General features: G+C 42.4%; 1 protein-coding gene across 4 annotated transcripts in view; it reads right to left on the bottom strand.

Annotated features, from left to right (window-relative positions):
• POU6F2 (POU class 6 homeobox 2) overlaps positions 1 to 17,329 on the bottom strand; it is an 867,009-nt gene that overhangs the window by 48,951 nt on the left and 800,729 nt on the right. For all 4 annotated transcript variants that reach the window (XM_069613281.1, XM_069613283.1, XM_069613284.1 and 1 more), the window contains one exon: positions 16,620 to 16,788. In XM_069613281.1, the coding sequence (XP_069469382.1) occupies positions 16,620 to 16,788 (169 nt within the window). The remainder of the gene's footprint in view (positions 1 to 16,619; positions 16,789 to 17,329) is intronic.

Raw genomic sequence — 17,329 nt, 5'->3', positions numbered from 1 at the left:
CCCTGCACTACGCGGATCAAACCGCGACGCAGGAGACTCTATGAGACCCCATTCCGGAGGGTATGTGCGAAGCGGAACCCGCGGAATCGACGGCGGCTGCAAAGGCGAGTTTCGGCTGCTCCCGAGTGTGCAGTAAGAGGTGCTCCTCCTCCTCATCACGTGGAAGCGGCGTGATTTAACGCGGAGGCAGGCCCCTCAGATCGAAGGCTACTGATAGGGCAGGAAAGGAATCCACCACTCCCCACTGTCACGTGGTCGCAACGTAGTAGACAAGGAAATGCGATCCCTCAACGCGGCCTTGGCGCTGAGCTGCTTTCAAGTTTGACGTGATAATTGCTGTCTGGGAAAAGAGTTTTTAAATTTGCCCAGGGCCCTTGCGGGAAGGCAAATTAGGCTTGGATCACACAGGTACCACAGGTGAGGAACGGCACATTACCTGGGTGTCAACTGGTCATACGAATATTCAATTACAGGGTTTCCAGGGTCTACAACATTCCAAGAATATGTTACTGTAACCCTGCTCAATATTGCGGCAATATTGTATCTTAGCATCTTGGAAGCGACTTACCTGCTGATATACGTACTATTGTGAAAGAAAGGGGATAGAAACAATGGCACTATCTGGGGTTCCAGGTCCACAGGTGTTCATGCCCTCACCAGGTTCCCCAAGAATTAAATGGGTGCCTTGGAAAAGGGGTTTTCTGCATTACGTTAAGGCTACATGCGGAAATGGCATGTCTGTTGAGCGGAAAGTAGCAATGTTGATGCATTTTCTGGGTTATGAAGGGCAGAGGATATACGATACGTTGCCCGACATTTCGGAATTGGATATGGAAGAAGGTGTAAATGACTTTGATCTTGCTCTGATCAAACTTGATAAACATTTTGAGGCTAAGACAAGTACGGTGTTAGAAAGATATCATTTTGGTATGAGATGCCAACATGAGGGAGAATCTGTTGAGGACTATATAACTGCCTTGAGACATTTATCTTTACATTGTAAATTTGGGAGTGGTTTAGATGAACACATAAGGGATCAGTTTATGATACACTGTGCAAACGATAAGATACGTGAAGAAGTATGGTTGAAAGATGATCCTAATTTAGATGAAGTTATCAGCATTGCAAAGAAAATTGAACACACACTACAATGTGTGGCAAAGTTGTCTGTAAAGGAAAATAAGTCGGCGGTAGGAACTGAAGTGTTAAGGGTGAGTGATAAGAAAGAAAAGAAGAAACAGAAAGTTAGACCCAATAGGCGTTATGATAATAACCAAATGAAGGGTGGGGGGACTGAGCAAACCAATAAACATGCCCGGAAGGATAGTTTTCAATTCAATGCTAAGAGGGAAGATAGACTATGTTTTCGTTGTGGGAGTGCACGCCACCTATCAACATCTCCCATATGTCCTGGGAGGCGTGCCAATTGTAATATATGCAAGAAGTGGGGTCATTTCGAGAATTGTTGCAAGAACTATCGGATAGGAACAGATACTAAAAGAACACTTCTTGTTGATGAATATGATGGTCCATATGGTAAAATGTTTAGAAACTGATGAATGTGAGCATCCTTCAGCATGGGTAGAGGTGAATGGTCATTATGTTAAGATGCTTGCTGACTCGTGTTCTAAAATCACTCTAATGTCCAAAATAGTTTTTGAAAATGTAATTGGAGGTGCCATTGAACAGTTGCGTCCGTCTGACAAAAACCCAGGGGGTTATAATGGTGATAAAATAGAGATATTAGGATGTTGTGACGCCGAATTCAAATTCAAAGGGAGAGCAACGCACGGAAGAATATATGTGACAAAGAGAGGAGAAACATTGTTGGGTTGGAGGGAATAGAGAGGGTTAAAAATCAAGTTAGATCCCAATGGTGAGGAACAGGTTTTCAATGTGGTCTACCCTCCTGAGTCCAGAGGTAAAATACCCAAATGTGAAATGATAATGAAATACCCCCAAGTATTTAAGGAAAAGGTAGGATGTATTAAGGGTATGGTCCATAAGATCGTGATAAGGGAAGGAAGGAAGCCTGTTGCCTCAAAGCTTAGGCCGTTACCTCTGTCAATGCGGGAAGCAGTACGGGATGAATTAAGAAAGCTTCAGAAGGAAGGTATTATTGAGCCGGCCAAGGCAGTAGAGTGGATATCTCCAGTAGTGGTGGTAAAGAAGGGGAGTGGTGATTTGAGGGTGTGCATCGATTTGAGAGAACTTAATCGGTGTGTTGTGGCAGATCGCCATCCATTACCTAATATGGGTGAACTTTTAAGTAGGATTGGGGATGCTAAGTGTTTTGCAAAACTTGACATGGCAAGCGCTTATCATCAAATTGGTTTGGATAATGAGTCTCGCAAGTTAACCACTTTCATTACGTATGAGGGCATATACCAATTCAAACGCATGCCATTTGGATTGGTATCGGCTTCCTCAGTGTTCCAGAAGGTGATGTACAAATTACTAAAGGAAGTTAATGGAGTCTGGTGTTTTCAAGATGATGTGCTGATTTGTGGGAAGGATGAAGAAGAATTGAGATGTAGACTTGATATGGTTCTAAGAATATTCAAGTCAAGGGGAATAACTTTGAGGAGCGAGAAGTGTGTTTTCATGACTCAGGTGGTAGAGTATTTGGGTCATGAGATATCTGAACAGGGTCTCAGACCGAAAAAGAATTTAGTGGAGTCTATTGTGAGAACGCAGCCACCAAAGAACAAAGCCGAGTTAAGGTCATTTTTAGGTACTCTTGAATTTTATCATCGATTCGTGGAGAATTATGCAGATTGCATAAGAAATTTAAGGGCAATGCTAAGGAAAGGTGTTAAATTTGTATGGAGCAATGAATGTGAGAGAGAATTTGAGGACATAAAGAGGAAAATAGATATGGCAAAACCTTTATCCATGTTTGACACCAGGAAGAAAACAATGTTATCTGTAGATGCCAGTGACACTGGCATAGGAGTAGTTATGTTACAACCAGATTTTGATGGGAAGGAAATGGTGGTGATGCATGCATCCCGCATGCTAAAGGGTGCAGAATTGAATTACTCTGTGCTAGAAAAAGAAGCTCTGGCGTGCCACTGGGGAATTGAGAAAATGAAAAATTTTGTCTGGGGACAAGAATTTGTCCTGAGAACAGATCATAGACCGCTCAAGTCGATTTTTGAAAATAAGGGACTTGACAAGGTATCAAGGAGAGTGGCTGGATGGGTAACAAGACTACAGTGTCATAAGTTTATAATCGAGGTGGTTGCGGGTAAAGAAAATGTCAAGGCTGATCATGCCTCAAGAGTGAAAGTTGAAGATAATGTGACTGATAATGACAGAAGCATTTATGGTGAAAATGAGATGGTGTTTGCGACAGTGGAGGGCATAATACAGAAACAGGAATGGATTCAAGCTTTGAAGTCTAGTGAGATGTGGAGACGGATTATGACTTTTATAGAAAGTGAATGGCCAGAGAAAAGACTATTGTCGAATGAAGAAAGGTCAATGTGGGAGGTGAGAAGTGAATTATCATTGAAGGGAGAGTTACTATACCGGTGGGACAAATTGGTTGTTCCGGGATGTTTGAGAAGTAAACTAATAAGCCGAGCACACCAAGGTCACATAGGGATATGTAAAACCAAAGAAGTAATTAAAGCTGACTACTGGTGGCCAGGGATGGATCGTGAAATTGAAAAGGTGGTAGCGCATGCACTGATTGTGTCAAGTCTGGGAAAAATCTACATGCTAAGTCGCAACCAATGGAGAAAACTAATACTCCAGTGGGTGTGTGGCAAGATTTGGCTATGGATATTTTGGGTCCATTGGATATGGGTGCGGGCAAAGGAAGGTTCGTCCTAGTACTAGTGGATATTTTTTCTAGATGGACTGAATTTAGGATTATGAGGGACGTTACCTGTATGAGGATAATAGAATTTCTGGAAGATATTTTTGAAAGAGAGGGCTTACCCAAAAGTATCCTTACAGATAATGGCCCGCAATTGTGGGAAAAATGTTTTTAGAGTATCTTAGCAAATGTGGCATTGAACATAAAAGGACACCCTTATATTATCCGCAAGCTAATGGAATGGTTGAGAGAGTCAACAGATCCATCATGGATGCTATTCGAGGAGCGAGTGTAAGTGGACTTGACAGGAAGGTAGCTGTGAGAGATAGATTGTACGCATTAAGGATGGCTCCGAGGATTGAGACAGGAGTCAGTGCATTTGAGTTGATGAGAGGACGGAAAGCTAATACCTGTGTATCTCCCGCCTGGTTGGGTAAGGCGAGAGATACAGATACAGTGGTGAATGAGGTAAGGAAAAGGATGGATGCCGGCAAAGATAGGTGGGTGAAGAGGGTTAATGAGAAAAACCCAAAAAGGAAAACTGTGGTTGAGGTTGGTGATGTGGTGCGTGTAAGAAGGGCTGTAATTGCTAAGAAAGGGGAACCACTTTATTCGGAACCTGTTACGGTGACAAAAATCTACAAGAATGCTATATGTGTGGAGGGTGGTCAAGTCTGGAGCTTATCTAGAATAGCGAAGGTAAAAAGATGATCACACAATGTTGAAAGTTGTTTTGCTCCATAACATAAATGTTGTAATTCTTCCAATGTGTTAACTGACAATGTTAAGTATCAATTTGCAATAAAGAGTTTTTTTAGGGGAGGGAGGTGTGTTGTATATAGGTTGTGCTCTTTGAATGTATATCTGTGAAAGCCTGTTGTTATCTTCATGTTAGTGCCACCTTGGCCTGCCATAGAACTGCACCATTCCATGCTAGAACTTATCTATGTCATCGCCTATGAGATGCTAGTGCATTGGAATGTTGTTCTTTGAGTGTGGTCAGTTGGACCCTGGACATTGTTGTGCTGGGGGTCTCTTACTTTCCTGCTTAAAATAAAGCTGACATGATACATCGATGGTGTGACTTGTTATCATCTTTACACTTCTCAGTACAATATATGAACAACTGACCTAGGGTTATTAATAGTGCTTTTTGTCTGGGTTTATTGGTGCTTTGGTACATCCCTACTCCATAGGCTTTGGCTACTCTTTCATGCTTTGTCCGTAGCCCTTATTCATTTCTGATGTCCCTTCAGCTAAACTTTGTTCTATTCAAAGGGTAAGATCAAACATTCTATTCTGAGGAAATATGGCCTGTGGCGGCAGGCTGGGTCCAATGTGTTGTTGTCGGATATTAAAAGCGGCACATCAAAAAGAAAATGTTTTCAGCCGATTTGGTGCGGCCTGCAATAATCGAGATATATCACTTTTTCATAGGATGGGGGCTTCACGCACTCCCCGATCTCTTACCTTAAATGGGGGGGTTTATGGGCCAAACTCCGCTTTGCTCCCACGCCGGCTCCTGATCAAATACATTAACCCAAACCCCACACAAATCACAGACACACACACACGCACTAACAGACACACACACACATACTCACCCCGCCTTCCATGACACAAATACTGCTACTCGACCCCTACTCAAACACCCATACACATAACTGATTCCCCACCACACCATGCTACAAACATTCTCACTCAACAGACACACAAAAACACACACACACACACACACACACACACTTACCCGCTTTGGCATGTGTTATCCGTCTTCTGTCCTGCACCTGTCAGCCCCTGCGCACACTCATCTGCGGCAGGGGAGTGACATTTCGATTTAGAAGGACTGCTCTGGGCAGTCTTTCTAAATCTACTTTTTTTCATCAAAATAAATGAGAGCGTTTCACTTAATATCGGCATGCTGGCCCTGCTGGTGGCAGTCCACCGCCCAAGTTAAGGGCCAAGTGTGGGCATTACCATTAACAGCCTGGTCAGACCGTTGCCAAGACTATTATCACCAATAGCACCCATGTAGCTAAAATGCAGGGGCTAAGGGTGCTTTTGAATTTAAAAAAGAACATTTCATCAACAAGGAATAGGGGCTTCAGAAGAATGGCCTTACTTCGTTTTTAAGCAAACACGCCCTGGGCACTCATGTGGATTCTTCCTGGGGACACAGGGACCTCAGTGGAACAGGTAAGGTATAGCCCACATTCTGAGCTTCCTGATTGGCTAGAGCCCTCCCATGATGCTACACCTTATCAGTTACTTCCATATACACCCCACCCTTGATATCTTCATTCAATCCACTTTTGAAATGTTCTGTCATATCAAGGGTGTTAATCGACAGACCACTTCAAGACCCATTTGTGTATTAAAAGAGTCTTATTCCTGCCCTCTACCAGTTAGTGTGCCACGACAATCAAATAGTTGCAGTTATTGGAAAGAACTTCCACCTAATAGCCCTTCTCCAGAGAGCATCATGTTGTTCATTTCTTCCTTCCTCCACATTCAAAACACGTGTTTCTTTGGCTAAATCTCGAAAAATTTCAGAATGGTCTTTTGTCATTAGTTATACCCGTTCAAGTGTCTCCTTTTACCGTTCCCAAGATTTCCACCCCAACACTCAGTTTCCTTGGTTCTCTCGCAGATAAAAGGTCCTCCAGCTTGCCTCCTGGTTTTGTCAGTAATGACTACCTTCAACACTGCCTGCAGGGTCTATAGCTATCACTGCATCTCCACCACAAGTGATAGGAATAGTTGGAGCTTTTCCCCAAGTTGTGGAGCGAGCATTCTGGGGGTTCTGTCCTAGGTTTTACATGGGATTTTAAGAGTGTCTTATTATCTACCTTTAGTAGGGTCTTTATTTTTCCCCTATTTGCTGCCTCTCTACTAGTCCTGGCTGCACCAATACTGCAACACATGCTCTTTCATCCTCTATCGTGGATTCAACTGCTTCTGATCAGGGTTTCCCCCATATCATTTGCCTTCAGCAAGGTGTGCCTTCTTGTTTTCGCTATTCAGCAATTCACTAGTTCAGGATGCTTCAAGCGTCTTCCCACCCTTCTCCTCGTACCACCCAATAGCATAGCCAGGATTAACTAACAAGTGGGGCCTGATGAACATGTAGTTGGGCCCACTGCAGTGATATTAACATCTGTAAATGCCCACACAGCACTGCTGAGTGGGCATTTACAGATTTTGGGTGGGCCTTGCCCGCTCAGGCCCTACCTTGTCTATGCATCTGCTTCCACCTGATATTCTCCTCATGCCACTTCCTAATGTCCACCTTCTGCCACCTCCTGATGCTCTCCTCCAAAAACCTACTGATGTTCAAATCCGGATATTCCTTGCCATGTTTTTGTCTCCAGTCTCCTCTGCTCCTTGCTCACTCCCTCCATCCTTCTTCTCCCACTTTCTTCCTGTATCGTCTGCTTGCTCCAAACTTCAACCATGCCCTTCTCCAAACACCCACCCTGCTCTCTCAGTTTTATATACCCAGGTTTTCTCTCCCTTTGGACCTGGCTTTTGGAATAAAGGTCTGCCTTTGTGGATGGAAATCAATGTCAGTGTGTGATTCGGCTGCTCGTATTGATGTTTGTGTTCTGGGCAGACAGTTTCCCTCAGGATTTGCCCACACGTATGCATGGAGTTCCAGGAGTGGAGCGGCAGCTCTAAATGATCTTGCTGCAGTGGCTGTGTACCAGTAAGCTTTGGAATGTCAGGCAAACACATCCTTTGGATCTCTTCAAGAATGGCCCTTAAATAACTTAACAGTCCTGCCATTACTGCTCTACTTAGGATAGTGAAAACCTGCCTCTGCGAGGTTCAGATTCCCAGATGCCATAAAAGCAGGGATTATATACCCATTCCTCAAGAAAACCCACCCTTGACCCAGAAAAGCCCCACCATGAGCCCCCGTTTATTGCCAAAGTCATTGAAAAGGTAGTTGATCACCAACTACTTACAAAAATTGAGCAACTTGGTCTGCTCCAGGATTAGAAAGATAGGTTCTGCCCCAAATACAGCACTGAAACAGTCACCATCCAAGTGGTTGATGATGCCCTTCAGATTATTGACAAAGGGGACTCCATCCTGCTAGTCCCCCTTCTTTTCTCGGCTGCTTTTGACATGGTCGACAATCACAGACTACTCACCCTCCTTGCCCACAGGACCGGCTTCTCTGGCACTGTGCTGAAATGATTCACATCCTAGCTATCTGGCAGATACCAGGCTGTCCAGATGTGCTCTCTCAGGTATAAACACTGTCCAGTCATCTGCGAAGTCCCTCAGGGTTCCATTCTTTCCCCAGTCATCTTTAACCTCTATATGGAACTACTGGGCTCATTCGTAGACAAACCAGGTGATACACAGTTGTGCCTAAGGAGCAAGGGCCAGCAAGCTATTGTTCACATTCACTCATGCATTGCAGCCATTCAAACCTTGATGAAACACACCTATTTATAGGTTGACCCCTCCAAGACCGAATTCATACTCTTAAGCCACCTTGCAAAGTCAGAACACACTCGAAGGTTGCTGGATGAAATACTCTTGAATGGGTTCAACCTTCACCTCACCCACTCATCCAAATCAATATGCATCTTTGTGGATAGCAAGCTATGTTTCCAACAACACATCGTGAAAAAGACTCAAATGGCTTGGTATCAAATTTCTTACTCCACAAGATGAAGCCTTTCTTCTTGCCTCATGTCTTTTAAGTGGTGGAGGAGGCCCTAGTGGTTTCTCATATCCACGGGGTAATCTCCTCCTCAAAGGGCTCCCAGTTGTTTACCTGGTCCCCTCAAAGTGGCCCACTAAATGGGCTTCCCTCATCACTGGCTCTAGGAAACTTTAACGCATCACCCCCACCGTGTGCGAATTACACTGGCTGCCAATCCTGACTACGATCTACATCAAGCCAACCACCGTCGGAACAGAGGCTAACCTAAGAGCCAAACTCAAAATATCTGGTGGCGCATAATCATCTTGCAGTAAGACTGTCACTAGTCTGGCTCACAAGAAGCTAGGAAACAGTGCTTCTCATTGTACACACCAGTCCTCAAGTGGCAATCTGGACTGCTCCAACTCTTCTTCAGTTTAGGAAAGAACTGAAGACCTGGCTTGTCCAACAGCACCTTGGTGCAATCTAGATTCCCGTTATCTCCTGCCCACTGCATCCATATATTTTACTGCGTTAACTATTATTAAAATAATGACTTGTTAAATTCTTGCTATTAAAATTGCTGAATTATTAAATTGTAGCTACAAAGGTTTTGCTCTATGACCTGTATAGTGCTCTGTTGCTCTATAGCAATCTTTGTGCAATAGAAATATATAATAATCATGATTATAATAATACAAGTGCTAAAGCATGTTGTTATCAGGTTCCCAATACTGAATATGGTCAGAGAATCATTGACAACTAGAGTAGGAAAAAAGCAACGAAGACCCAGGAAACCATCCACTGACAGTTGGAAAGCTGCCAAACTGGGGATTAGCACCCCCTTAAATAGGGTGATGCCAGACACAACCTTCTTGCAATGTCTTCATACAAAACACAACCATGACTGACTCTGTGGCAACAGGGAATTGCATGCATAGACAATGCACCAATTCTATGAAAATTCAATTTTCCAGGCAGAAAGAAGCCAGTTTCTGCCATGGACAGGAAGTCACTGTCGTCAGGAAAGATCACTCATCAGACAAAGGCAATAATTTTAAATTGTGAGAAGAAAGAATTCGAATTTGCTTTTAATTTCTTGGTTGATCAAAAACACTTGTGGAATCGATTAGACACCGTAGACTTTAACTTGAAATTCTCAGTTTTGTCAAGACAATTTCCTGAAGGACAGAAAGAACAGATGTGATCATATGCAGCTCACAAACCCTAGGGCATAGGGACTTATTTGCTGCCAGTGTCAGTATAACTATAGAATACACAACTTTTGCAGAGGTGACCAGGGGTCTGCAACTTGTGACTATCATATATTTTGGACTCCAACTGCCATAACCCCTCATCATTAATCATAAGGGTTAGGAATGAGGGGAATTGTAGTCCAAAACATCTGTAGAGCCAAAGGTTGCAGAACCCTTCCTTAGACCAATAGATCAAAGATAGTCTGGGAAAGATGTCATTGCATGTTCCAAACCTCTGGCTCACCCTCCCCACCTTTTTTATTGAAATAATGACAGAGGGTTCTGGCCTTGTGTAGACTACAAAACCTGAGCTCCAAGGCAATCAAGACCCAATGACCTTTACCCCTAATTTTGATATTGCTGGAATGAACAAGGGTAACAAAGGTCTTTGTTGGATTAACCCTGAATGGAACATATAATCTGGTCCATATGAGACTGGGGGATGAACAAAAGACAACATTTAAGGGTCATTAGGGAAAGTTCAAGTATTTGTTAATGCCCTTTAACATTTCAAAAGCCCCACTACGCTCCATTGCATTGTGGATGAAATATTCAGTGATTACTGAAATGCCTTCATGATGACCCACTTACAATATATCCTCACCCATTCTATCACCTATCTAGAGCACATCCAGCAGGTCAAAACTGAACCACTTAAAAATAAAATGATCCAAGCACCAATTGCATGAAAAATGAATTGCCTTTCTTGGTTACAACTTGCCCTCCACAGGAATAGAGATGGACAATGCATAAGTGCAAGGCATATTGAACTGGTTGTCAGCAGATAATGTCAAATTGGGCCAGTGGTTTTTGAATTTTGCTTCCTTTTATCAAAAGTTTGTTTAAGGATTTTTGGATCTCACAGTATTCATCACTCAGTGTATACAAAGAAACAAATGATTTAAGTTTAAGTGGACAATGGATGCCGAGACCTATATTCAAAAACTCAAACAAATATTTATTACTTTATCAATTCCTAAGATTGCAGATTAGAACAGATAAATCTGAAATGCTTCCAGAATTCATACTGGAGAATGGAATTCTTGAGGTTTCGCCTCAATCTCTTATCAACTAGAGAAATATTGCATATAAGATACAAGGAGACCCATCCAGATAATAAACGTGACTTATGCCCTGGAAAATATACACAATCATTGAAACATCTAATGATAGAGTGTACGGGAACTGAAAAACTTAGAATAAAGAAATTCACAAGATTCGTAGATAAAAATTGGTCTACCCACAACATCATTTTGGGAAAGATTACCGTCAGGCAACGAATCAGGATTGACAAATGAAACGTTGAAAATCCTTAAGAAACTCAATTTTATAAAAATGTTCAAAAAGAAAGTAAATATGATGAGTTGGACACAAAAACTATTGTGACTACAATATTTTAATAATCAGACAGAAAATGAATTAACATGTATAAAAGTAACTACTATTTGTTGTATTTCTGTAAAATGAATACTTTTTCAACTGAAACAAAATTTGTGAAAAGCCATTTTCTGGCTACAACACAGCAAAAATAAAACAATAAACAGATAAATACTACGTGGAGGCATGCATATGGGATGTGGTATCACAGCCATCATTTCTCAAAGGCATGAGGCATAAGAAGACCCAAGGCCCAAGGCTCACTGCTGGTGGCTTTCTTTCCACACTAATTTACATACATTGAGAAGAACATTCTAGAAAAGCAGTTACTCATGGTGAAGGAAATCCTTATGGGGACATTTTGTAACATACAAATAAAATCAATATCAATACTGGTCTTAAAAGATCAAAATATTTCACTGAATGCACAAATCCTTCAATTACTTATATCAGAGACTATCTATATGGTTGATTTTTTTGTTGTTCTGATTTACATTTTGTGATCAGTTACCTACCAGGAACCAAGAACATCAAGTTGGAGGCACTATTTTGCACATACAATGAATGTACAGAAACAGTTACACTGCCTTCAAAGTGTTTTGCACAGACAAGAGAAGACAGGAAGGCACAGCATATCAAACATGAAACAAGGTGTTGTTCTCCACCCGACTTGCACCATTGGCGAACCAATTGAAATACCTTCAGTGCTTCACACATCCGCCTTGATGCCTCCTCTTCTAAGGAAAACATGTGAGTGTCTCCTAAGCCAACTTGCAGAGAAAATCCACTATAAAACTTCAAAGCTATCCCCATTAGTTGGCTTACGCAGATGCTGTGGTGCTCTTGGGTCATACTCCTATAGGCCTTCCAAGTTTATATGACATCTCTTGCACAGTACGCAAAAGTTAAGGATCTCATAATGTAAACCAAAGTTATGAGACTTTCTTTGTCTAAGTGAAAAATAAGCTTCACAGTGATAATTAAGGGTTTTTCTCTGCAGGTAGTTAAACTCTTTACTTTCTTGGGTATCCCTTTCATCTCCAATGGGAGAAAATCCCCTCTAATGGGTGGGATCAGTGCAAGAGTTGGAAAGTCTATTCCAAGAATGAAAGCTCTTAACTACAAATATGGTAGATTTTCCCTCTTACCTTGCATAAAGTACAGCAATGGCAAAATGATGCCCAAGGACACTTATGGGCACGAAACCTTATTAACATTTAATGTTGATGATTTAGGATGTTTAGAGGGGTGAAATGTTACATCTTCTGAATTGTGTTTCTGTCACTGTGATTAGATTCGAACTTGGGCGGCTCTCCCTCGGAGCCAGAGTTCTCTGGAATATGCTCTGCCTCTATAGGACGTTGTTGGCACGCCCTCCTAATACTTTATTTCAGAATCTAAATGTAATTCATGCAGTAAGCAGAAGTGAGCTCCTTGCAGCATGGATGGCTAAATGTCATTCTCTGTTCAAGTTCAGTACTTCATTGACATTGGCAGTTTTACGCTTTCTAAAACACATTAAGATTCTTGACTTGTCGAGTTCTAACTTCTTACGAAGTTATGATCAACTGACTGTAGCTAAATTAAATATATCTTGTATTATTGTCTGTGGTGTCTAATTTCTGCCTATGAACTATATTTTAATATTTACGTATGAACGTTTTAAACCTATCTTTTATTCTGTATAATTGTATGATAACATAATTATTTTAATGTAAATACTTTCCCCTTTTTTAAAAGGTTTGTATAAACGAATTAAAAAGAAAGTCAAAGCTATACAATACTTGCATTAAAGAGGAGGGGTTGCCTAGTTTGTTGGGCTGTGTACAGCATTGTGGACTGATAATGGACACCTGCTGGGAATGCCCCTGCACCCTGGCTAATAATTGAATTCGGCAGAAGGCCTGTCCAGAATAAGGATCAGTTTGTGGAAACCTCAAGGACATCACAACACTTTCTGCATGGCCGGAGCTCCGTCCTCTCAATTAAACTCAACTAATAACTTCTGGCCAGAAACCTCCGATCCTCATCCAGATACCTTCTCAACATTCCTGATTTCAGAAGATCCTGTGCAGGGGCTTGTAGGTTCATCACACTTGCATCAACACTATGTCACTGGCTTCCTTTACGGATCAAGAGCACCTTTGAATACTTGTCCTTCTGCCGAGCCTTAAATATGTGACTCCAATGAACTCAGTACATGAAATTTGGATCATCACCGCCAAGACAACACCACAGGTGTGAATGATGCCATTGACATAACCTAAGAGTTAATAGTGCTGCATGGATTTCTACAAAGGAACAGTGAGGGAAATTGTGTGTTGGTAAAGATATCGGAAGCAGGCTCAAGGGCCTAGATGAAAGCATACAGGAGACAGATGATTGCTTGAATGACAAGGCAAGTATTCTCATAGGAAGGCTCCCTCTTTTGGCTGCCTTGAGTGTGGATAAGGAATGAGGCAATCATCGGGTGAGAGGAGTCCAACGAGCTGTTAAAAGCTGTGTTGAGGTCAGAGGTGCAACGACCATTGGGCAGATCGGGCTTCAGAACCCAGAAAATGTGGGCTAGGTTGTCTTGAACTGGCTAATCTACAGCTGTACAGTCCAGGACACAGATAATTAATAGTACCTGCGGCTGAAATGTACTTGTGTAAAATGTTTCATTGTGAGCACCTACATTCATATGCAAACATTTTTAGGCAATTGAAATCAAGATGGGGTGTTAGCACTTGCATGTCAGGCAAATAGGGGGAGACGTGAGAGCTCATTCTCACAGCAGTTCCTAAGTGTGTGGGTTCCGACTTGAAGGAGAATTAACGGCTTGTAGCATAGAAGCTGCACTAAAATAGCCTCATTAGAATGTGTAAAGAATTTAGATGCCCCACGCAAGTAAGTTTGCCTCTCCTCCAGAGTCTCTGAAGTTAGCCCCTCCCCCAACATTGGAAGGCTTAGCCATGCCCGAACTATACTGCCCTGAAGCTTCAGCCTAGGTGCACCCTTGGCTGAGGTGAACAGACACCAAAAAGGCACGCACCTCCTCTGTCAGCTATTTTGTGTGCACATTCCCACTATTATTTTTCGTTACCAGTATAGATACCACACTGTAGTAGCTGAAGATAATGTGGGTGGAGTCATTTTATACAAGGCTAATTATTATTTTTTCGTTTCATGTGGTTGAGATATTTCTGATGGATCAGTAATTGCTGGTAATATTGCTGTCAAAGATATCCCTTTTGAGAAAGGGTTTGCAGGTGGCTCATTTGTGAGGCAAATTTGTCTTTCAATAAAGTGTCTGGGGCTATGTTGTGTGTTTAGCTTTTAATTAACTTGGTGCGAATTATGATGCTGAATGAGGATTTTGAAGAGGCTGGTGTGTGACAGATGTCTTGGATTAGATGTGTGACATTGTAGGTTGACAATGGATGCATAGTCCTTGTGTTCCCGATAATAAAGAGCCTACAACTAAATGTGGATGTACAATTTTCCCTTTGCTATGAGTAGGTTCTGCAGCACAGCAAACCACGAATGGGACATATATCCCATATTCCTGGCCTGAAAGGCAAGACCAGTCGGTAGAAATATGAGGTGACACACTAGAAGCAGCTAGAACTTCACTTGCACAACATGTGTTTGTAAAGATGCAAGTACATCTTGAAATCATGGATGATACCAAGTGAAATAGGAGCTTGTTTCTAGTCGCCACTGTAAGCAACACAATGCAAATGAAATCTGGATTGTTGTTTCCAAAAGTAAGCAACCTCCAACCTCCTGTCTCTACCATGATTTTAATCCACTTTCTATACTTGCTGTGGTTAAGGACCTTTTTCTATCTCTGATAAACCTTTTGTCTCTCTATTAGAGCATGATGCTAGATATGCTACAACACCAAGCGCTCTACATCAATGGAGACAAGTCCATGAATAGTCTACTTCTTCCTGTCCGACCTGTCCCAGAAATTGTCTACTTAAGCAATAAGCCCCAAGCACGGGGGCATTACCAGTTCAGGTAATGCCCCAGGGCTCATAGTTACAACCCTGAGCGAAGCAAGGGCCTTAACGTAGGTTCCAGGGCATTACCTGAACTGGTAATGTCCCCCTACAAGGAGCTTATTGCTATTAGTACACCGGCCCGCAAGACTGGGGTTTTATTGTGAAATGCGGCAACAGAGAAAAAAAAAGTTTAAACAATGGCCGCCAAGGAAGGGAGAACATAGTCCATTAACCCTTTCCCTGGCGGCCATTGGAATTAGTAAATGAAAACGTAAACAAAAAAATGGCAGCCATGGAATGAGAGAAGGGACTACATATAGTCCCTTATCCCTTTCCATGGTGACCATTAAAAAAAATAAGAAAAACAAACAGAATGGCCACCATGGAAAGGAGAGAAGGAACTACCTTCTCCCTTTCCATGGCAACCATTAAAAAAATATAGAAAAAACAAAAATAAATGGCCACCATGGAAAGGAGAAAGTCCCTTCTCCCTTTCCATGGTGGTGTGCCGCAGATCGGGAGCGGACGTGCTGGGGACAGACTTGTACCGATCAGGAACGGATTAAGGTAAGTGGGGTGAGGGGAGGGAGAGACATATTACGTTAAAGCGGTGGGGGAGGGCAGGGGGAGCACCTTACCTCATTCTCTGGCGAGGGGAGATGGCGGTGGTGGGATTACTGTCTGGTAGCGCCCACATTCTGAGCCTCCTCATTGACTGGGAGGCCCCCACATCCCCTTCGCCGGGTACTAATGTGGACTTCCATCCACAGTTCCTGATGCCCATCTCTCCTTTGCCCGAAGGATGACATATTGTATGTCAACCTATACCTCAGGTACATACATAATGTCTCTCCCAACCATATTCAGTTTTTTCGCACTTGTCCACACCACAGCTCAATGCATGTCCATTATCCTCCTTGCTCCAAAGAATTTGGTTGGTATATATTCTCTCTATCCCATGTCCCAATTAGTGTGAGTTTAATGTCTTGCATGCTCGCTTGCTACCTTATTCTCCCCTCTCTGCTCCCTCACACTTATCTCGGGCCTCATTTGCTGCCAAAACTTCATTCCACCCACTCAGTGAATTCGCTATATCCATAGTCTCCCACCTACGATCGCTTCACCACTCCCTTTTTCCAGTGCATGGTATGCCACCACTCTCCTCCACATCCCCATAGCTTGTAAATAAATACATTACATTTGTGGTGAAACAGGAAATGATTGTAGTTTCATGTGACGAGGCGGCCATTTTAAGAAAGAAACAAGCACTTGTAACTGCTCCGTTTGTATGTTTTAAGTTATTTGGAATAGGCTTGCTTACGTCTTGATTGTCTGTTGCCCATAAATAGAGATGTGCAGAGATCTTGTTCAAAAGGAGCATGGCATTGGGAATGAAGACAGCAAGAGAATAAGAATACCACCCAGAGGGAATCAGACAACAAAAGACAGCAAGATCCAGAGAAGAAAACTAGTAATGAGAGAGAGAAAAAACAGAAAATTAAGATACTTACTACTGACTAACTGCCCAACACTCAAAGCTGAAGAAGAGGAAGATGAGGAGGAGGAAGAAGAAGCCTGGCGGACGGGGCTTTGAGACATGGCCGCGTGACTGTGAGCCAAGTGCAGAAGGTTGGCCTGGGATGCTGCTTGACCCACTTGTGCCTGCGAAGGTTGGTGGAGCTAAACATTAAAATATGAGACATGCATTAGTGTAGAGTAGCCCCAAATAAGCGGTTCAATTGCAACCCAAATTGAAGCATGTTAGCAGGCAAACTTGCAAAGTACATGATAAGAAATAGAGTGTCAAGTCAGGAAAGGGAACATAGAGTTAGCAATGGCATGCCTTTGCATTTACAGTTCATGTCGTATCATGTACGTGTTTACACACATGGAAGGTAGGTGGATGCTCCTTTCAAGCTAAGGTGGTCCCTTTTTGAAATTATGAAAAGGGCTTTTAGATGGCCAATCTTAACATATCTGACAGGCTTATCTAGGCATCTCTTATCGATTATCATACCTACCATTACAGATAAATCCCCACAGCTGGGAAACACAATGATAAAACAGTATGTGCCTGATACTGTGGGCATGGACATACATATTTTGCGATTTCAGGACTAGTGTATGTCATGAATACCATTGCAGTGAGAAACTAAGAATAATATGTTTTGGATTTGAGAATTGCATGCTCTTTAATCCATGATAGCAATACCCTCAGGCT

This window comes from Ambystoma mexicanum, chromosome 5p (assembly GCF_040938575.1).
Source record: "Ambystoma mexicanum isolate Mex_15411 chromosome 5p, UKY_AmexF1_1, whole genome shotgun sequence".
Classification (NCBI taxonomy): Eukaryota; Metazoa; Chordata; class Amphibia; order Caudata; family Ambystomatidae; genus Ambystoma; species Ambystoma mexicanum.
The sequence above is the reverse complement of the archived record's forward strand: the minus strand, read 5'-3'. Positions and strand labels throughout refer to the sequence as shown.